The 21,997-nt window shown below is 42.6% G+C and overlaps 2 protein-coding genes and 1 long non-coding RNA gene across 9 annotated transcripts in view; 1 reads left to right on the forward strand and 2 right to left on the reverse strand.

Moving 5' to 3' along the window:
• Nucleotides 1-2,388, reverse strand: part of Pgcka1 (PDCD10 and GCKIII kinases associated 1) — a 77,200-nt gene extending 74,812 nt beyond the window's left edge. Inside the window, exon 1 of one of the 5 annotated variants that reach the window (XM_074042478.1) lies at nucleotides 2,251-2,388. The gene's annotated coding sequence lies outside the window, so the exon portion shown is untranslated. Of the gene's footprint in view, nucleotides 1-2,046; nucleotides 2,197-2,250 lie in introns of those variants that run through there. The other 4 variants (XM_074042474.1, XM_074042471.1, XM_074042467.1 and 1 more) reach the window with 4 other exon arrangements.
• LOC141410997 (uncharacterized) overlaps nucleotides 1-20,907 on the forward strand; it is a 52,250-nt gene extending 31,343 nt beyond the window's left edge. Inside the window, exons 1-5 of one of the 2 annotated variants that reach the window (XR_012435838.1) lie at nucleotides 2,701-3,109; nucleotides 3,957-4,129; nucleotides 15,622-15,888; nucleotides 16,668-16,804; nucleotides 19,900-20,907. This is a non-coding gene — a long non-coding RNA (uncharacterized lncRNA). Of the gene's footprint in view, nucleotides 1-2,700; nucleotides 3,110-3,956; nucleotides 4,130-15,621; nucleotides 15,889-16,667; nucleotides 16,805-19,899 lie in introns of those variants that run through there. The other variant, XR_012435839.1, reaches the window with a different exon arrangement.
• Nwd2 (NACHT and WD repeat domain containing 2) overlaps nucleotides 7,668-21,997 on the reverse strand; it is a 165,139-nt gene continuing 150,809 nt past the window's right edge. For both annotated transcript variants that reach the window (XM_020187066.2, XM_074042462.1), the window contains 2 exons: nucleotides 17,507-18,096; nucleotides 7,668-13,792 (listed from right to left, as the gene is read on the reverse strand). In XM_020187066.2, coding sequence (XP_020042655.2) covers nucleotides 9,860-13,792; nucleotides 17,507-18,096 — 4,523 coding nt within the window. In that variant the 3' untranslated portion in view covers nucleotides 7,668-9,859. The remainder of the gene's footprint in view (nucleotides 13,793-17,506; nucleotides 18,097-21,997) is intronic.

Genomic DNA, 21,997 nt, shown 5'->3' on the forward strand with positions numbered 1-21,997 from the left:
CACTGGAGCAGAGAGGCAGCTGTGCATTGTGGCCTATGATCCAATGCTGGTTCCATCACTTGCCAGCATTCCTTGCCTATCCATGCCTGCCTAACCTCACCTGTAAAATAGGATCTGCCTTAACGTCTAGCATTGTGAGAATTAAGTCAGATGAATCTGTTATGGAAAGTGTGCAGCTGATGGGGTAGATTTTGAAAGTGGCCACAACTCTCTCCGAATTCATGAGGGTCTGTAATGTGAGTCTGAAGCCCCTCCCAGCAAGAGGCAGGGTCTATTTTGCCCACCTCCCAATCTGAGCTGGCTTCCTGATTTGCTTTTAAAATAGACGGGGGCTTTGCTAACTGAGTTGTGTCCGTTTGAGCCTAGGCCTCCAGGGGCCTTGCTTCTACCCTTGTCCAACAGACCTGGGATGGCCTGTGAATGATGAGACTCACACTCCGCTGCTGTCTGGTGACTCAGCCCATGGTTGGCCAATACTCAGAGGCAGAGCCACCTTGGTGACCACAGATGCATAAGAGAAAGAGAGCCTGGACAAGGCCAGTAGACTCACCCAGCTGGACCCAGCCCAAATTGTTGATGCTGGAGTCCTTTACAAGAAGCACACTTAATGGGCTCCTGGGCACCATGGCAGGCAGCTCCAGGAGCAAAGCTGACAGCACCTGCTCTGCCCTTGGGCCAGAATTTAACAAGGTTGAGTTTTCAGACTGAGAGGAGATTCTGGGTGGGAAGTCAGTTCATTTTTATCCTAAATGTTTTGTTTTAAATTCCAGATAAGCAAAAGCTCTATGCAGCTTCTCTTTGATGGAAAAGACTAACATCTGTCTTATCCTTCTTAAATAGTATTAACTGGAACTTTTTTTTTTTTTTTTTTGTGGTAGTGGGGGATCAAACCCAGGGCCATTGGATGCTACCTGGACACTTAACCACTGAGCTACAGTGGCAGTGGCTTCTATTTCTTTCTCATTCTACTCTCCAGTATTTCTCTTCTCCAGAGTTTTATTCCTCACAATAGCTTGATTACACCACCCAGGCCACTTCTCCATGCTGAGAAGTGCCATGGGTGATTTTCTCCCATAGGGACAGGAAAAAAGACAAACATTCTGTTCTTTAATGACTCAGTTCATTTTTATCCTAAAGGGAACACTGACTTCCTCTAAATTCACTGAGTAAGTATCTGTACCGTAGTGAGAAGTTAAACGTCCTAAATCACTAAAGGGATTAAAAAAATTTTTTTACTTCATTTTTATGGTGTTTTATGGTGTTGGGATGGTGGGGAGACATTGATTTCTGGCTCATATTACTGGAAAAACTCTTCCATGGTGGTTTTGTGAAAACCTCAGCTTTTCATCAGGACTGCCAAGGTCAACGAGACCCAAGTGATCGATCTGGGAGACGCTTGCCTAATTATTAAATATTTAGCAGTTTGTGACCACTTAACCATTTGCACCTGGCACCCTTTTCCCTCCATCCACCGACCCTCACCCGCTGCCCAGGGCGTCAGCACCCCCCAACCCGAAGGTGAGGGGCAGCAAATCCTGGGACTCAAGGGCATTTCAAAGAAACAGTGGCAGAGATCAAATTCCATTTCCGTTTTATTCAAAAACACCCAGATGCCTAAACACAGAGGACATAGACCTAGGGGGAAATCGCTTACAGTCTGTGTAGGAATTTAAGTTCTCAACCACTGTCGAAAGTTCATTAATAAGGGATTTAAAAGCAAAAAGTGCTTCCTATAACCAATTAGATGCCAAGCTTTACAAACGTCTTGGTCTTGCTTGAGTAATTTGTAAAAGTCCTTCTCTGTGATTTCGCCTCTCTCCGCGCCTTTGAGTTGGGTGACTTTTCCTGGAGTCATCAAACTGCGAATTGCCTCAAACTATCCCCCTCCCCCTCCTTTTTTTTAGAGCGAAAGGAAATCGAGAAATAAGAATGACCCACAAGAGCAATCGGGGAACTCACGCCCCAAAGGCAAAGCCAAGTTCCTCGGGAGGCCAGCGCGCTTTCTCCCGCGGCGGTGCTCTTAGCGCGGCCGGGGACGGTCCCTACCTGTGCCCGGGCGGCTGCGGTGACGGCTCCGGGATCCCGGCGCCCATGGCTTCCCCGGCCTCGGGCGGCCGCGCGGGGAAAGGCGAGCGGCTCTGCGTCGCGGGGACCGCCGCGATCATAGCCGCAGCCCGCGCGCGGTCATTGGGCCCGCGCGTCACGTGCGCGGCCCGCGGGCGACTCCCCGGCACGCGCCGCCACCCTTACCTGCGGGCCCCGCTGGAGCTCTACGTGCGACCCACGGAGTTGGGGACAGCGGGGCCCTATGTCCTGAGCAGAAAATCCCCGAACGCGCCCTCGGAGCGCGCGCACCCGGCCTGCGTGCCACCGCCGGAGGTCCTGGGAAACTTTTGGGTGCCTACTCCTCTGTCGTGCTTCGGCGAGAACGGAATTTGCTATGATTCTGGACTTAAGTGAGGGGACAGATAAATGCACACCCTGTCCAATAAATATGTACTCTTCATCCTGCGTTTTTCTGTTTTCCCCTCCGTTCTGGCACCAGCTGCTTTAGACCTAGTGAGCACTGTCTGCCACCTGCCTTTAGGACTACATGGCCCAGGAAGAGCGGAGCCGCCGCCACCGTGCTGGTTCCCTGGGAAGTGGCACGCACTCGCCACGTTCTAAAGGTCACCGTGGAATTTCAAGGAACGCTTGGTTCCAGTCCCCGCATTTGACTTCCTTTTCTGTTTCTGGGGTGTTAGGGCGTTGGCAACACTCCATCCAGCCTTCTGCGTTCCCGTAGTTGTTGCCACCCGTTTACCTAAGGTGGGCGAATTGGTGCCATAATCCTGAAATTCTACTGAAGGTTTGCACGTTCTTTTCGTCCGCGCTCCAAAGCGATCGCCGGGCTTGCCAGAAACATGGGTTAAGCAACTGCGCCATCTAGCTCACCCTCTTCTCCAGGTCTCCTCAGCTTGTCCGGTGACAGTCAGGACCTTGGGCTGCAAGTGATAAAGAAGGATGTTGGAGGAGGAACTGGACAGAACCGTTGAAAGATGGACAGAATACTGACTGTGCCCTTGGTTTTTCAGTGTGGTTCCGTTACTAATTCCTGCTGTATTCACAGGTATTTACTAGGCTCTGTGGGAGGAGACTCAAGTTTTTGGACCTTCCTCGTGTTGTAGCAGCTATGCACTTTAAAATGGTAGATTTTGAGTTAATTTTGCTTTATGCCATTTTCTGCTAAAAACCCTTTGTAACAATAAACAACTCTCGTGTCCATTTTCTTAGCCAGCCAATGTCCACAGGAGACGGATATACTTACCAGTTAGGTTTTGTGATTTTTTTTTTAAAGACTGGTATTTGTCTTGGATTTTAAAGTGTGATTCTCAGATTAGCAGAATCCGCGTCTAGGGGAGATTTAGTAAAAACACAAGTCCTTGTGCCTCTTCCCAGACATTCTGATTCAGAAACAGTGGGAAGTGGGGAGAGGGAAGGAATGTGTGTTTTAACAAGAGATACACACACTCCATTTGAGAGCCACTGCCTGGAGTGTGCTGGAGCAGATGGCTAAATTACCCTCCTCTCTTGCAGGCCAGCATTCTACAGAGCCAGGAGTGCTGTTATTTGTAACCTCAAATAATTAGTCATGTTGACACAATGAAACCAAACTCTCTGTACTCTTAAAAAAGTATAATTTGTATTTTGTGCAGGTCATTTGGAATGCCAACAACTGGAGCTCTGAGGGGACCTCAGAAAAATACACACACACACAAAAAAAGCCCTATTTTTTTGATATATGTTGAAAGGAAAATAACATGATTCACTTAGTTTTTTTTAGGTAAATTCATATTGTCATTGGCATACAGCTTTTCATAAACTAAGACATAATGGAAATAAGAGAGCTAATTTATTTAATTATTTGAGTGTATTTATCAATACAGCTTTACATAAAGAAACTTCTTTTTTTGCAGTACTGGGGATGGAACCCACAGCCTCCTGCCTAGACAAGTGCTCCATCACTTGAGCTACACCTCCAAGTGTAAGAAACAAAACTCTTCAACAGTTTATGATATCAGCATACATTATAATGCAACAACAAAGCTCACCTCACACTGGCATTGCGGAAAGAGCCCCTGAGAACAAGGTAACAGGTTGGATCCTTTAATCTCAGATTTCTCCATGGGATACATGGCCTACTTTCAGTTGCTACTGTGATTGTCCTACCTTTAAGCTCTCAAGGTTATGATTTTCCCTCACTTGCATATCCTATACCCTTTACATTTGTAATTCTACCATCCACCTAATTTAAATTGGAACTGGAATTATTAAAATTTTTCCTCTTCTTCATCATCCATCTTTACCAGTTAAGCACTGAAATCACTCTAAATTGCTTCTGATCTTAGCATTCTTCTTGCCATTGCCCTAAAACCCAGCATACACACACACACAAACACATGCACTTAAATCTTAGATTTAAGTCTTTGTGGACCTCTCAGCTTTTGGCTTTTCCATCTTTAATCTACCTGACAAAATACTTTCTGAGGCATTCATACCAAAACACCATCCAACCAAGCTATGCCCCATCTCAAAAACTCCTTCACTACCTCCTGTTGACAACCTACTCAAGTCTGCAATCACAGCATAGCATTTGAAATCATCCAAAATAGGTTTCAGCTCTTGGTTTTTGCTGACTTGGCAGAAGTGCCTTTCTGACACTGACAGCTAAGTCTTACTTATTTTTGAAGTCTGAGGTGTCTCATTCATCCCTTTGGATTCCCAGATAGAGTTAATCTTTCCTCTGCCATGTGTTGTCAGCACCTGGCTTTTACTTTTACTAACTTAAAAAAAAAAAAACTTGTCTTGTATCTGGTTTAGTTGTGTCTCTTTGTAGGATTCTGGATAGAAGGAGTCATGCAGGACTACTTTTCAAATCATCCTAGAGCATAACACCTTGGACATAGTGAATCTGCAATGCTTGTAGCATTCCTCACTCTAGTACAAGAAATATTTAAATGGCAAACTTCATGTGTATGAAATGACTTTCTGCAAATATTGATAATCGACTCCAAATTTTCTCTCAGAACTATGAGAAGAGGGTTTAGCCTTCAACTGAAAGACATAGATTGGAATCTAAGAAGGATTTCCCTGTTGTAGGCAATAAAATAGTTTTCAGTGGGGGTAAACTTTAAGCAGAGCTGGTTTCAGTCGTCTATAGATGAGGGCAATGCTAATTTGATGTTTTTCAACTTTGGCAGTATTGGGGATTTGAACTCAGAGCCTTGAGTTTCAGCTACCCTCCAGTACTTTTTGCTTTTTTAGTTTATTTTTCCCAGATTGGCCTGGGACCAAGATCCTCCGACCTTGGCTGTGATTACAGGTGTACAAACCCCGCCCAACTTGTTTTTGAGATAGGGTCTTGCTAACTTTTGCCTGGGTTAGCCTTGAACTATGATCCTCCTATCTCTGACACCCCCACTTTTAATCTTTTGGTTTTTAAAAGTTTCCTTGGGAATGATTGTTTCCTGACAATTAGATATAAGGTTTCATCTGATTATTGTCTACTTATTATCACTCAAGCTCTCCACTGCTGCCCTGTTTTTTCTTTATAAGTTAGTGTGTATATGACAATCCTCAGACCCAAGAGATTAAAAATGGTGGTGGTGGTAGGGCATCTGAGAAGGTTTACCTTGGTCCTGCTTTGTCACCTGGAGGGGACTTATGAGTGGGATCTCTCCTTGGTCATTCTCTCTCCCCATCTTGGTCCTCAGCACAGAACAAAAGTCACTGTTTTTGCACTTGCACACAGGGAGTGTGTTTCCTGTTTTCTTTCAAGGCTAGATAACCTTCTAGAATGCATGAGTTATTTTAGGGGGGTGATTTTATTTTTGGTACTGGACTTTGAACTCAGGCTTTGTACTTGATAGGCAGGCGCTCTACCACTTGGGCCACTCTGTCAGCCTTATCGGGGATATTTTATTGACCTTTGTGTTCCTCGTAAAATGCATGACCGGAAAACATTTGCTGAATGGATTCAGCAACTATTCCTGTCTACCTGAAAAACTTGATCATTTGAAGCAACTTCCAGTGATCTTTTTTTTTTTTTCGTTTTTCTTTTATTATTCATATGTGCATACAAGGCTTGGTTCATTTCTCCCCCCTGCCCCCACCCCCTCCCTTACCACCCACTCCACCCCCTCCCTCTGCCCCCCCCTCAATACCCAGCAGAAAGGATTTTGCCCTTATTTCTAATTTTGTTGTAGAGAGAGTATAAACAATAATAGGAAGGAACAAGGGGTTTTGCTGGTTGAGATAAGGATAGCTATACAGGGCATTGACTCACATTGATTTCCTGTGCGTGGGTGTTACCTTCTAGGTTAATTCTTTTTGATCTAACCTTTTCTCTAGTACCTGTTCCCCTTTTCCTATTGGCCTCAGTTGCTTTAAGGTATCTGCTTTAGTTTCTCTGTGTTAAGGGCAACAAATGCTAGCTAGTTTTTTAGGTGTCTTACCTATCCTCACCCCTTCCTTGTGTGCTCTCGCTTTTGTCATGTGCTCAAAGTCCAATCCCCTTGTTGTGTTTGCCCTTGATCTAATGTCCACATATGAGGGAGAACATACGATTTTTGGTCTTTTGGGTCAGGCTAACCTCACTCAGAATGATGTTCTCCAATTTCATCCATTTACCAGCGAATGATAACATTTCGTTCTTCTTCATGGCTGCATAAAATTCCATTGTGTATAGATACCACATTTTCTTAATCCATTCATCAGTGGTGGGGCATCTTGGCTGTTTCCATAACTTGGCTATTGTGAATAGTGCCGCAGTAAACATGGATGTGCAGGTGCCTCTGGAGTAATCCAGTGATCTTAAAGAGACCAGCATGCTCTCTCCTCTCCAAGTTAGACAAGATCTTAGAGGTCATGGTTGTTAAGTGCCTACTTGGCACTGAATTCTATTTGTTGTGCTTCAAAAAAGTTAAAAAGACATCGATGGTGCCATGAAATCTATAGGGGTCAGGCAGGGAGTCAGGAAACCTGATGGCTGAGAATGTAGCAGAATTGCTTGTGACACACAGCAGGGTCTTGCTGAGCTCCAGTCTGACCATCCAAGGCCACCCCCCTACCCTGCTCAACTTTACTGGGAGGAGTTGATGAGACATAATCCAGCTTTCCAGGACGGATTACCCCCATCTCCAAAGACCCCGATAAAAGCTTGAAGTCTTGGGACATCCAGAGCAACACTACTTCTTGAACTTGCCCACCCTACCACCAGAGGATGCACTTTTGCTATGCTTTTGCCTTGCTCTGCATTAAGGAAACCTTCCCCAACCCTCATATTTGGGCAGCAGCACTTCCCTGTGCTCAGATACCTGCTACTTCTCTTAGCAGTGTCTGAATATGCTTCTTGGTTCCCCTACTTGCTTGTAAATTTCTTTAATGGTGGGTGGCACTGAGGATTCCACAACAAAATCTTGTTAAGCTCTTTGCCCTGGCTCTCTGTTTCCTTGCCACTGGCAAATACAGAATGCTGACAATTCCTACCTTCATAACTGCAAATCTCTGAGAATAGCGTCTGGTGCAGTTTTTACATGCACGCAGCAAACATGAATAAATACTGTTACTCAAGGTCTCTAACTAGTTCTGACAAAGATGGGTGAGAAAAACCAACAGCACACAAATCGAAATGGTTTATCTTTTATTCATACAAACAATACATACACAAGGCTGTATATTGTTTGAAGACTGAAACAATTTTCTAGTGTAACAACTCTGTAACAAAATTTAACTAAATGTAACACTTATGAAAATATAAATCTCTGATTGGGTAATTCTTCCCAACAATACAAAGTTTACATAAAAACATTCAATATGAGCTATCAGTTGAAACAAGTTAGGAAAAGAAAATCATTTAAGTCACTTGTTATACTCTATTGGCTTTTACACAGAACATTCACACACTACATCTAATCCACCTAGGTGTTTAATTCATCCATTTCTATGTGTGGCATGGAGGACCAACTGATGGCAGGAATAAGAGCCTGGAAAACTAAAATGTATCAGCTCATGCAGTCCACTCCATGTGTTCTGCACGTGAGTCTCAGCCCTCCCTGGCTGGAAGTTGAATCAGGAGGAATATACTGAAAAAAGTCTTTCACCATGGAGTGGGGTGTTTATGTCTGAATCACATCTTTGAATGTTTACATGTTAAACCCCTTTCCAAAGTGAAATACAACAGACTTGGATTCTCTATGGGTTAGACCACTGTGTTTTTCCCATTAGCATCAATGATCAAGAAGTTGCTGTATTTTTCACTCCCCAACATCCCTACCAGGGCTATAAGCAGAACCTATTGCCACCTTTATTTTTCAGTCCACAAAAACAATACAATGATGAGTTTGGAGATCTGCCTAGGGTACATGATAAGTTCATGGTTACAACTGAACTGAAATAAGTCAGTCACATGTTCACTCTTCTACACCATTCAAAGAAAACCAAACCAAACCATTACTTCTAATCCCTTAGAAAAGTTACGTAAGGACATGCTATGTAGACGCTATGGAAGGAAGAAAATCACTTTTGCCTTCTGAGATGTAATTATTTTCTTTCAAATAGGTGAAGTAGTTTTTTAAAAAATACACCATTTCGCAGCTTCTGCTTTGAAAGGGTAAGAGTATAAAAATCTCAGAAGAGTTTCAGTCCAGAAGAGAAACAGATAAAGAAGCATACATACAGTGTATAGAAAGTGATTACAAACAGGGACAATAAAGAACTATTGGACACCCTTAAGATTTATGGAATATTTTAGCACAAAGACAGGCATATTCAGTTTGTCCCAGAGTATTTGGTCATCTGTCTGTGTTTTACCCAGGAAAGAGGAGGAATGAGAGTAAGGCAAATGTCCTCCGTATTTCAGAGATGGCATGTTAAGAAGGCTTGCTTTCTATTAAGATGAACTGCTGGGATTTAGGAAATAATTTAGGCTACCTCACAACTGACTGAGTAGTACAGATTCTTTTTAGTACAATAGTAGAAATGAACAGGTGTTTTGACCAAAGGTGTAATGCCCTTTCTATAATTCTTCTTTACACTCAGCACAAACATACATTTCAAAAAAGATGTGAAAAGATTGTGGCTTGTTATTAAACAGGTTCTTTCTCAACCCAGGAAGTAAATAGTTAAAAATCATATATTCCATTATATAGAAACCCTTGCATGCAATTGTTGCAACTGTATTTTAATGAAGACTGACTCTCCATGTTTGATAGCCCTATGATAGGTAGTTAGTTCTTGTCCCAGTCCATTTTATTGTCTCATATTTTATGTCATATCTCTTGGGAAACTGGGAGTACATCCGGGCATTTTGTTACAAGATTTTGCACCTTTCCTCTGCAGACTAGGTTTACACAGTTGTCAGGATCAGAAAGTGTAAAGAGAGATTAAGGCTGTGTTTTACTTCTCATACAATCATCCGGAGCAAAACAGCTCTTTCTCTTCATGGTTTCAATTTGTTTTTGTAGGACTAATTCCAGTCCAAATGTCTACATATAACTCCACCTTCTCTCATTTGAACCTGCAGAATGAATTAAACTGCTTCTTACCACACAGCTAATTGTAAAATTTTTATCCTCTCTCTTCCAGGTAAAGTAGCCATTCCAATATCATTTCTAGAAATTTTTCTGTCATTCCTGAATATATGCTTTCACAAAAAGATGGCACCCAAAACTGATCTCACATTTCTGTCCCTTTCATGAGCATGTTAACAAAACACTGGAATTCCAGCATCTTTCCCGTTTTTTAAGAAATGAGTAATTTGCAATTTTCGGTACAGAAGACACACTTTGCTTTTTCTCCATGGAGCAGGACAGACATTTTGTCAGTTGTCAGGGGCATAGCTGTGCCCCCTGGATTCTAGGGCAGAGCACACCCGGTCGTAACAAGAGTTGTGTTTCTTGGAAGGTGTTGCCTCACTGGGCTCCGAGGAGTCACTCACTGTGATGGGACTGTCTCTTGCAAAGACCTCGGTGGACTCTCTCCATAAGCAATCCACAGATACTTTAAAGCAGTAACTGTTGGATTTTGGCCTGGCTGCCTGTGTTGCATTGTTGAAAATCTGTCTGCTATTTGAAGTGGCAATTTTAATCTTCAGTGCAGCATCTACACGGTCCACTACTGTATATATCCCTATACTCCCATCGTCAAAGCCCACAATGATGTTCAGGTGCCTCTGAGAAAGCGCCAGAAAAGTTGGCGTTTTGTAGAGGGAACAAGCACCAATATTTTTGCCATCAGCCAGTCTCATTACAATTAAGCTGGACACAGCATCATTTTCGTCCTCTTCCTCCCCATTCCGGAAACAAATGTATACCAGGTAGCGACCATCTCTAGACAGCCTCTGCCGCCAGATGACCCCGGAGGCATGGACCACCCGTAACTTACCGCTGTGTAAATCCAAGACATTGATATTTTCATCTCCCCGAGATATAATGCCTAGCTTGCCATTGGGAGAAATTTCAAAATCTTCCAGGTTTTTCAAGAAGTTATTTGGAAGCTGCACGCGTCGACAGATGACTTCATCCGTCAGACTCCAGATGTTCACTGTCTCGGCTGATGTGATAAACACAATGATGTCAGGACAATCGGGGATCAATTTAAAACTCACAATGGTGATCCCATCCTCACAGCAAAATTTCTTGGTGATACTTCCTGTCCAAAGACTGACTGCCAGCACTTTGCTTTTGGTCATTCCCACCACAAAGGTGTTCGCCGAGGTAATAAATGCATTTTGCAGCGTGGTCAGTATGTTGCAGACCCTGTGGCCTGTGGCCAGTCTCCACACCCTGGAGGCGTTTTCCTCACAGAGGGAGACGACAAACTGGTCGTTGTGTGTAATCAGCAGTTGGGATATTCTCTGCCCAGTGATTCGGAAGAGATTGTCTCCACTGCTGGTATGCCAGACATACTGGCTGCTTTTGTCATCTGATGTCACCATTATGTCCCCAGCAGATGTCAACACGCAGTGTTCAACTATTCCTTCATGCTTAAAAACTGCTTCAATGAACCCACTGCTGAAGTTCCACTTGTGAACGCAATCTGAGCCATCCAGAGAGTAAATGATTTCTCCCCTACCAGGCAACACGAGACTTTGGATGGGCTTTCCAGTCTTATCAATATTAGACATAGCTGTGATTATATCTATGTCCCAGATAGAGAGGACGCCACTAGTTGACAAAGACAGCAGCATATTGTGGTGGCTAGACTTCACCAACTTAACTATGGTACCTGAGATTTCCTGTAAGCTTGCCATGCATTGTCCTGTGTCCCGCCTCCAAAAAAACACAGCTGGGGTATTCTCCATGGTGGCAATGATGCAGTCTCCATTCTTGGACAGCACAGCAGATATAAAGCGTTCATTGTGCTTGGCTCTGAACTTTTCAGCCACCTTCCACATGCGAGTGTCTAAGAGCTCAATGCTGAGAGCCTTACAGATCAGAATTGCAAACTGGTCCTCTGAAAGTTCAATGCTGACCACCTCACTGTCTTCTCTTCGGCAGTCAAAGTCATCAGTCAGCTGGGGATTGGAAATGTCCTCAGTATTCCAAACAGAAAGACTCCCCTCACTATCTACCATAACCATCTCTTGAGCCGTGTCTAAGATAAGAAGAAACTTCACAAACCCACCTGAGAATTCTGATGTCACTGTACATAACTTTTCTCCACTCCCTAACTGAAATATGGTGGTGGTGTTCAGATACTGTCCACAGAAAGCATACATCCCATCCAGAGAACACTGGACACAGGTCACTTCATACCAGCAGTGGAACTGGTAAAGGGGCCATCCATAGAGCAGATCAATGACAGTGACATCTTTGCTGGCTTCGAGCCATGCAAGGGCATGGTTGACAGACAGTGTAAATCCATTGATGTAGGTGGAACCACTTCCATGTTTGGTCCCTTTGATTTCCACTTCAGATAGGAGACAGGAGTTGACATTGTCATAAATCAACAAGGTGTTATTTGTTGTAGCAACCACAAGGTACTTTTCATCACTGGTCAGCTTCATGCTGAGGATGACAGACTGGGCTGTGGTGATTTGCCTGAGTAGCTGGCGAGTTTCTACATCCCACGTGCTGATGGAACCATTTTCTAAAGCTGTGAGGACAGTACTGGGGTTACAGGTAGGCAAAATCTCTGTGACATGCAGGTGACTGGATGATAAGGGAAGTCGCTCGGGGCTATATGTCACATCCATGGATGAATGCAGTGGCACAATGGAACAATATTTGGGCCCGTCTTTGTCACATTCTAGAAGAAGGTGTCTAAGCTTGGGCAGGGAACTTACAACAGGCAGCAGCCTTTGCTGAAGCTCTGCTGAAAGGGAGCCAGGAAATGCAATGACCTTGTTTTTGATGCTGCGGAGGGTGCTGGCTAGGAACTTAAGCTCCTTTTCTTGTGAGCAGTTATAAGCCAGCTCAATGTCTGCAAGCACTTTGTCAAACTGGCCAATTTTGACCATGGTATAGAGCCAGCTGAAGTTCATGATGATGCCATAAAGCAGGTCATCAGTTTTTCCACACCTTGTTAGGTGGAACAAAAGCTCAGACATTTTCCGGTGATTGACAAAAAAGATGTCGGGCTCCAGTGGATTGCACTGGAAAACCCAGGGCTGATCAGGGGCCTGCCTGTCAAAAGAAGCCTGTTCCACGAAGTGCTTTTCTTCCTCAAGCAGGCTTCTGCTCTCCAAGTCAAGACAGCCATTCAGGTAGGGGTCTTCAAGGCAGAAAGCTTTCCTCCTGCCCCCTGACCACACCCCAAGGAAATAGTCTGCCAGGGTGGTATGCATTTCACGCAGGTTGCTGTCGTTGTGCAGATACAATTTCTGGGCTATGAGGTGCAGGTGTCTGTTGGCCCAGACCAGGAGTGTGACATTCTTCACGTGTCTTTCTATTAAGTATCCACTGAGGCCCTCCTTAAGCCTCGCGATGTACAGATAGGGTACTCTCAGGGGATTGGCGGGCCTGGTGTTCTCACTGAGCTCGTTCATGACACTGTTGTCTAGGGCTAACACGTCCTCTAGTTCCATCTCACTCAAACCCATTTTGGCCATCGTGATGTAACCGAGAGCCCTAGAGACCAGCTTCTGACCACACTTCTTCTCCAAAGACCAGAATAACTGCTCTATACTTTCATGAACGGTGACACGCAGGGAGGACTCGTCGACATCTTTGTGAGATCTCCAGTGTCTCACCTCCCTGAAGGTCAGGTTCACAAACATCGGCAGCGTGCACTTGGAAAATGCATTGTTGACGTAAATCTGCTGGCCCGATGTGACCTTCCTTTTGACCCTCAGCAGCTGGTGTTTGAGGACCTGGCTGCACATCTTCCGGTCCCGGGGGATCAGCTCAATGTAGTTGTCTTCTTCATGAATAAGGCACCTTAGTTTCTGTAGGATCCCATGTTTGTTGGGCAGTGTGGAGAGGACGATCCGTACGAAGCGGGGAAGGTGAGCTGGCAGCCACCAGAGCTTCCTGGCGTCGTCATTCTCTGAGAGCTGCTCTAGGGCATCAAATATTATCACCAGAGGTCTCTGCGATGAAGACTCATTCAAGAGGTTTATAAATAAGTCACGGAGGTCATGGATCTTCTTAGGGTAGCTTTGGACCAGACATCGGTAGTTGACTGCCAATTGTTCACAAACACTGAGAAGCAGAGTCTTAAGATCAGTACTCATGTCTGTCGTTCCCAGAAATCTCACAACTATGACTGGATCAGATTCTGGTCCAGTGTCTTCATGTAGCCAGCCATATGCCTAAAACATAAAAGCAAAGTTTAGAATGATACTATGTATTCATGTGTATATAGCCAAGAATCTCTCCTCTCTCCAGAGCTCAGACTTCTGGTAATACCTACCATGTAGAAAGTAGCCTAGGACCGAGTACAAAAACCTGCTGAGAAGGCCAAAGAGCATCCTCAAAGCTCATGCACCAAAATCTGCAGGTGAGACCCTCAGGAAGTAAAACAGTGACACCAGCATTATTCAAGGACCACAAGACATTCACTTTACAATCTCAAAATTACAAGGTATTTCATGAATCTGTAAATCTGCATATCTAGTGTGTCAGTTTTTCATCACCAATTCCCCATGGCACAGCTGTTGGTGGTTAGTAGGTGTGTAGTGTTTGTTTAATGACAGTTGAGTAGACTTGCACATTGTATTGCGTTAAATATTCTCACTGACAGTATATAATATATGGCTGAATAAATATCCAATTAATTAGAAGGTAATAAAATACTCAGTACTAAGACTATATTAAATATACTCTGATAATTCATGATACTTTTATGATGTTATAGGGCTACTACGATTATTATGTTTTTCATAAAACTCTATACAGTGCTGGTTAAAAGAGGTTTGTTAAATATTGTGCTTTGAAACAGTCATTTGTCCTCATCTTATCTCTCTGAAGGGCAGATGGCATAGTATATGTCATTTAATAAAAGGTAAAACTGAGTCCCAATTTAGAGCAATGCTTTGCTCTGAGACAAAGTTGGTGTAGATGTCAAATCTGACTTTCATTCTAAGTGCTCTCTCTCCTTCCCTCTCTGCCTCCCTCTCTCCTTCCTTTCCTGTTTTCCTCCCTTTTTATTCTCCTTCTCTCTTTCCTCCCTCCCTTCCTTCCTCCCATTCATTCTCTTTTCTTCCCTCCCTCCCTTCTTCCCATCCTTCTTCTTTTCTTCCTTTTCCTTCTTTCCTTCCTTCCTACTCTCTCGTTCTTTCTTTCTTCTTTCTATATGTGAAGCTAAAGAGATAAAATGCGTAAAGAGGCCATTACATTTAGTATTTTCCTGTTGGGAAAGTCAAAGTTGACTTTCCACAGTCCTAGGAATTTACCAAGGATATTTCTTAGAAAGGAAGTATTATAATACACAATAGGAAGTAAGCTAATGTAATTTGGTTCCTCCAGAGATAGTTAAGGTTAGGAAATAAGTAACGTTGAAGATTTATGGATGTCAATATCATAACGAGCTATTTAAGGAAAGTAAGCATTTTGCTGCTTGGCCCCAACATGGATTGTTATCAAGGAAGATGATCTTATCCTTCTACACATAGGATGATTATATGTACGCTCCTCCCAGCTGTCAGTCACAGGCTGCTGCACATGTAGTGCCTATGGAAAGTGTCTAGGGAAATGTCGGGTAACACAGAAGACAAACATGAAGTGTCAGTCCGTGTCCTCAGCAGGGACTCAAGGTCACTTGAGAGTGCAAGTTGGCTAGTTATTCCCCAGGAGAAAGGATCATTCCTCAGGGGAAAGCAAGTGGAGAGCAGGAGGGGGCATAGGAACAGGAGAGGCTTCTTGCAGAGCCAGAATCCTGGACTGTGAATAGACACAGGCCAGTAGATAAAATATCCAGAAGACCAGCAGCTCAGACAGTTGTTGCTCAAGCTGATCAACTTTGCACTGTGAGCGTACTCTGCCCCTTGGGCACTGCTTATATGTACAGGCATTTGAGCCCTGACCCTGAAATCCCTGCCCTCTCCGTGAGCAGTGGAAATGCATCACAAGAATCTTTCACTTGGTCAAATTCAGCAATATTTGTTCTCGCCAATCATCCTTTTCTTTTCCTTCTCCACAGACAGAAAGCACTAGAGTGAGAGTGATAGCACACAGGAGAGTTTACTCATTGGCTGCAGTTTTGTGCCTGTCACTGTGTCACCCTCTTGCTCACTTGGAATAATTCTAAAATTTGAAGATACGTATACAAACCGGTGTTCAAAGACCACATTGATGTGATGTGGTTTCTAAATGTAAACTTCTACTTCATCTGGTACTCAATTAAAGACATGACTATATCTTCTAACACAAAAACATGATAAATTGGTTCTTCTAATGACTTTTCAAGGTAAGTGTGATATACCTTATTTTCCTCTGTGAGTCATTGGAACCTTAGCCCTGCATAAGCTGCAATGCAGATGACCCTACTTTTGTCCTCAGGATAAACAATTTTAGATTGTGTAGAATGTGACAGATTAGGAGAATATTCATGAAGTTGAACAAAGCAATGATCTTAAGATAGTAACCACAGGAAGAAAAATGTGGAGATGCTGAATGAACATCACATTATACTCTGATACCAAGTTTAACAGGAGATTATAAACAGAGCTAGTTTAGTGCAGTGTAGGCTGACATGGTGAGACAATAGATACTGTATTCCATGCAGCACTAGAAAGAAGCCAGGTTAGTGTACTATTCAGCCTGAAAAAAAGAAAATAGAGGGACCAAGAAAAATCTTGGAGAGGAGAGCACCATGGGTCTTATCTTTACCTTCTTCATCTGCAAAGGGGTCAGAGTGATGCTCATTCTTCACTTCTAGCTCAGAGGAAGGGGCTTCAATGGACCCTTATAGAGCCCTCAAAAGCCTGGGGGTACAGTCATCTGGGACCTGATGACATCTGAGAAACATGAAGGGCTAGTGACAGGCTTGTAAACTGCTCCAATGGAGGTGTGAGGCAGAGCTGCTGTACCAGGCTTGGCCTGTAACACAGCCAAGTTATATGGTCAACAGCCAACTGTATCTATCTATAGTTTCTCAAGGCAAAAAATCTACTGTGTATCCAATGTGGGCCACCCACAAGAGGGAGACAACAGGGTTTCTGTTTGTTTGCTCTGATTGTTTTTCAGGTCTTGACTAAGGAGCATGCTAGGCTGTGGAGAGGACTGTAGCAAAAAGACATTGGAAGTGTGTTGCTGGATGTGTAGGAGTAAAAGAAGCAATGAACTAAAAAAACATGCATTGCCCTGTGTCTATGGAATTGCAGGTAAGAGGTGCTCAGTGGGGACAGGGTGGGAGATCCCTGCAGGAGGGGGAAGAGCCTTCAGGATACCATGAGAAGGCTTCAGAAGAGATGGCAGTCAGTTTAAACACTTGCTACTAACAGAGTATAGAGCCCAGTTCACAAGTTCACAACAGTACCGGTCACGTAACAACCTTCTGGTCACTTGACCTCTCCTGTATCTTCTAAACTACAACACTGTAGGGATCATAAATGTGGTTGGGGTTAGGAAAGGAGTGAAAGAAGTGCCATGCAGATAAAGAAGATGTAGGTGCCTCAGCTTGGGGGAGGGGGAGAAATGTAGACTGAAGTCTTAATTATTACCTTCCACTGGCCATACTAAATACAGAATGGAGACTGATTTAGTCATCAGAAGTAAGTAGCAGTCTAGTCTTTGAGAAGGGATGAGAAGAGTTTTTGGGATTTGTCCAAGTTTTCATCCATATGGGGTAGACCATGACTTTGAACAGTGACAGAAAAAATAAAATGGCTTTATAGGTGTACTCCATAAGTTGTGTTTTCTGAATATAGCTGTTATGCCAAGAAAAAATAAAACTGAAGTATCCATTCCCAGAAGACTAATTATAATTCAGAAGTAAACACAGAAAATGAAAATAAATTTGATCAATTTTTCCCCAGGGGAAATTTGTTTTTACAAATATAAATGGAAGAGAATAGGCTTTTTACCTTCTTTGCTACTTCAGCTAGCAGCAGGGTCTTTCCAGTGCATGGTCCACCATATACAATAAGAGGGTTGGTGTGCCCAGGTTTGCTTGGAAGAATGTATTTATGCAAGATGTTTAGAGAGTCACATTTGTACTCGTAGAAGGAGGCATATGTTTTACATAACGATGAATGCTGAAGGATTTCATCATACAATGTATCAGTTTCAGTGTCAAAATTCTGTTGTACTGTTGCCTGAATGATATCAATCATGTCCTCATAAAACTGCTTACCAAGTCCTTCTATGTAATGATTTTCTATTTCTTGGGAATAACCCAGTTTCATGTCACAATGAGTGACAGATGTGTATACTCTCAGATTAGAAGATGCAACTATAGTAGGAATAAATTCATCCCTGAGTTTTATCAGCTTCTCTTGAGCTTCTGGGTCGCGAGTAACCCTTGGTTCTGCTCCAGTTATGTCCATGTATTTTCCCATCTCTGGGATTTTCACAAAACGCTCAATGTTAGCGATTTTCCTAATGTAGCAAACACACTTCTTCAGGAACGCTGGAGTTTGCTTGCCTAGAGCAAAGTCAAACTCATCCTCGATAGCTGCAAGAAAATAAGACAAGGAGTTCAATGCCTACAACGAAGGCGCAATGGGCAGCTTAGTCACTGGCAGTGGGTTATTTTGTTTATAGTTTGTCATGGAGTCATCTAGAGAATAATTTCTTCAGTCCTTCATTTCCTGACTTAAGCAACTTGGAACCCAGAAGAATGAATTTTTAATAAAATTATTTAATTTTTTCCCCCATGGGAAGGAGAAGTTGAAGATCACCATGAGAAAGGAAACATAAGAAGCTTATAGTTGATGATTGCAAGTTGCTGCTTAGTTTCCCTCTCAGACTTCAGCTGTTCTAACAGTAGAGAAACAGCAGGGACCAAACAGGCCTGGGAAAGACAGAGAGGCTGAATGTCATAGACAGTTTACTTTTTTCTTGTTAGTCTGTTCTTTTAAAATACGGCTTCACCATTTTGTTTGAGGAGTTTTATACCCCAGACAGGAAGGTTCAAAGAGAAACATAAAAGCATATTTTAAGACAAAATATAATCATTTTCTAAACACTGTTCAGTTTAGAATTATCCATGTCACTGTTAAATTCCATTACATCCATCAGAAAAGGCATAGAAAAATGACTTAGTGTGGAACTTTATTTCTTCAAAATTAAGGTGTGAATGGCTTACAATCCATGTGCTTACACACGAGTAAATATATATTATAAATCATTTGAAGCCTCATAGGACATTTAAAACTGGATCACTGGCATTAAAAACATCATTGAATCAGGAAAAAAACAATAATTAAACCTATGGAAATGAACATTAAGGCAAGCATCTTTTACAACTGTCTGTCTCCTTTCCTTCCTCCCCTTTCTTCTTTCTTTTCTTCCTCACCCTTTTCTTTCTTCCAACTGGTGTTGACTGAACACTCATTATGTGCTAGACATGCCTGCTCATTGCTTAGGATACAATGATGAGAGAAAGCAGATAATAGGGAGAGAAAAAACCAGTATGGATTGCCAGGGACTGAACACATGTGATCTTCCAAATTCTAGATTCTAGTGGAAGGTAGCTTGTAGAAGTGGAAGGCGGTCACATCATGAGGGTGGATCCTTCATAATGGGATTAGTGCCCTTTTAAAAGCGGCCTCAGTGACAAAGCAGTGAGATGACATAATTTCTCACCAGACACCAAATATGCAAGTGCCTTGACCTTGTAAGAAACACATTTCTGTTGTTTGTAAGCCACTCAGATTGTAGTATTCTGTTACAGCTATCCAAATGGACTAAGATATGGAGTTTATAGTCCAGCGGGGGGAAGGAAGATCCCACAAATAAATGCAGTATGATTATTTTTAGGCCTGTGACAGGGAAGAACATGTTGCAATGCTGGCAAACAGTCAGGGCTCTAACCTGCCTGGGGAGGCCAGGGAAGGCTTTCCTACAGAGGAACTACTCTACCTGGCTGGGATCTGATAGAAGCATGGCGGGGTGAGGTCACTGAAAACACAAGGCTGGTCTGACCAGAAATTAAGAAAACTTTAATGTGTGGCCACAATCCCAACATCGAGCAAAATATAGAACATATATACATTTATTCTATACAGTAACTAAGGAAAATGGGATTAAAAAATGATGACTTTTAGGGGAACTATTGTGATAATTTTTTTCTGTAATGATAAAAATTGATCAAAAATTTTGATTCAAGTGAAAATGGTATGTTTCTAGTTTCCAGTGTTCAGTAAGCTGTGTCATGAGCACCAGTACATTTTACAAATGGTTTTAATTAGGTAAGTTGGTTAAAGAAGTCACTTAGAGGAACTTATACAAAATACATCTACTCTTGGTTTTACAGGAGAGTAAGAACTTGTTGTAAGGTGGACAAAGGAAGATGCAAGAAATACGGACATCACTCACTACTGTGAAAGCAGCGTTCGGCTCATTCGCATTTCTCTCCCAGCCATCTGTGTAAGCATGCTGGTGAGCACACTGGGCAGCAGGCCACTGCATCCTGAGATGACCAGGAAGAGACAGGTTGTGGGTGGTCCAGCTGTGGTATCTGTTTATAATGCTTGGCACTCAGGGATTGAGCTGCCACTTTGTCTCTCAGAAAACAACTTCATTATAACCAAACTGATATTGTTTTCACATCCAGGCCAAAAGTGTGTCAATCAGGAGTGTTGGAACATAGAAAGAGGCACAGATAAACAAACCATCTAAGCTTGGCTCAGGAGAAAAAGAGGCTGTACATAGTGTGCTTGACATGGTATAAATGAACTTGAATAAATGAATGATATGACACAAAATAAACTCTATAGTAGCTTTTTTTTTTTTTGAAGCAAGGTGTATCTTCATGATTTGGAGGTCTCTGAGCATGCCCTTGAAGGGGACTGTGCCATCCTGGCGTCTTCCTCATTCAATTTCATTACTAGCCATGAGTGAATGGTTTTGCCTCAAGTTACCGCTATGTCACACTACCTACCACAGGCTGAAGAACAACAGAACCAAGGCCAGCTGGTCATGGATGGAAAGCTCCAACACTGTGAGCCAACATAAACCTTTCCTTTCATTAAGTTGATCCTCTCTGGCATTTGTTAGTAGCAGAAAGCTGGCCAATATAATTCTGAGGTTTGTATATAAGTGTTACAAACTTTCTCTTTCCTAGGACACTTTGTTTCCTGTCTTTGCACTTGCCTTAACACACTAAAGTTTAATATGTCACAGGGTCTGATGAGGATAACATTAGGAACACTGACTGTCATCTGTGAGACATTACTCTTTTTATTTCCCAAGCTCACTCTGTTTTCCTGTTCACAGAAGGGCACCACTTTTAGGTCAACTTTGTCTTCCTTTCCTGCTGTCTAAAAAGCTGAAATCAGAAGTATGAAAACTTATATTTAAGTGTAAATAATATACCTTTATAGGTTCTATCCAGTATTCTTATTTTCGAGATTTCTGAAAACATTAAAGGAATGTACCCTGTCTATTTGAAGGAGATGGCACTTCTCTAGCTATTTTGATAATGATCAAAATTTGACATGATGTCAAAATGAGTTTGAAATGTAAAAGGAGCATCCTCATGCTTCAGCCTCCTGAGTGCTGTGGTTATAGGTGTGTACCACCACACCTGGTCACAGAGAGTTCTTTAGAATGGAGAAAATGTTTGCCAATGAAATACTTGAATACTTGAGCTGTATGACTGTAAATAAGAAGACACCTTCCCCAACCTGGTGTTTTGTCCATAAAGAAGAGGAAAGCTTTGCTCTGGGCATTTTTTAAATAATACATCACATTTTCAGGAACAGGTTGTTTTGGTCCTTAATAAAGGTGAAGAACCAAAGCCTCAAAAAAGGATCAAGAAGTCCCAAAGGAACCAGGGTAAACATTAACCTGTATATTCTAAAGACAGTCCTTACTCCTGACAACTAAGTATTTTCAGGAAGCCTGAAAATGAGACCTCATCTTAGCTGGTTTTCTTCTGGAATTTGTCAAAATTATTTACAACTTTAAAGTTTATTTGAAATACATATATCCAGTGTATACAGATCAAGTGTCTTTTATGGTTTTTGCAAATGCTTTGCCATACTACTCAAAAAAACTAATACAAAAACACAATTATTATTGCTGTTTCCTCAAAAATTCCTTACTATCAACTTTCAAAATAAATGCTCTCCTTCATATCTGAAAGCTTTTACCCAACAGTGTTTGTTCTCTAGAAATTATGACATTCTCTCACATTTGTGGTTTCTTGCACAACTTTAAATAATGAAACTTCCTCTCCATGGCTGAGACAGGCCGATAAGCAAGTCTCTGCTCAGTAGCTGGGTGGATTTTTATTTTAATGTTAAATCAGATCCAACCACTCTCTTGCTCCACACCCTCTCGTGGCTTTCCATCTTACACAGAATAGGACATAAGGTTCATTTGATGGTGTGTGGAGCTCACCTTCAGAA

The sequence above is a fragment of the Castor canadensis genome, chromosome 9 (assembly GCF_047511655.1).
Source record: "Castor canadensis chromosome 9, mCasCan1.hap1v2, whole genome shotgun sequence".
NCBI classification, from domain to species: domain Eukaryota; kingdom Metazoa; phylum Chordata; class Mammalia; order Rodentia; family Castoridae; genus Castor; species Castor canadensis.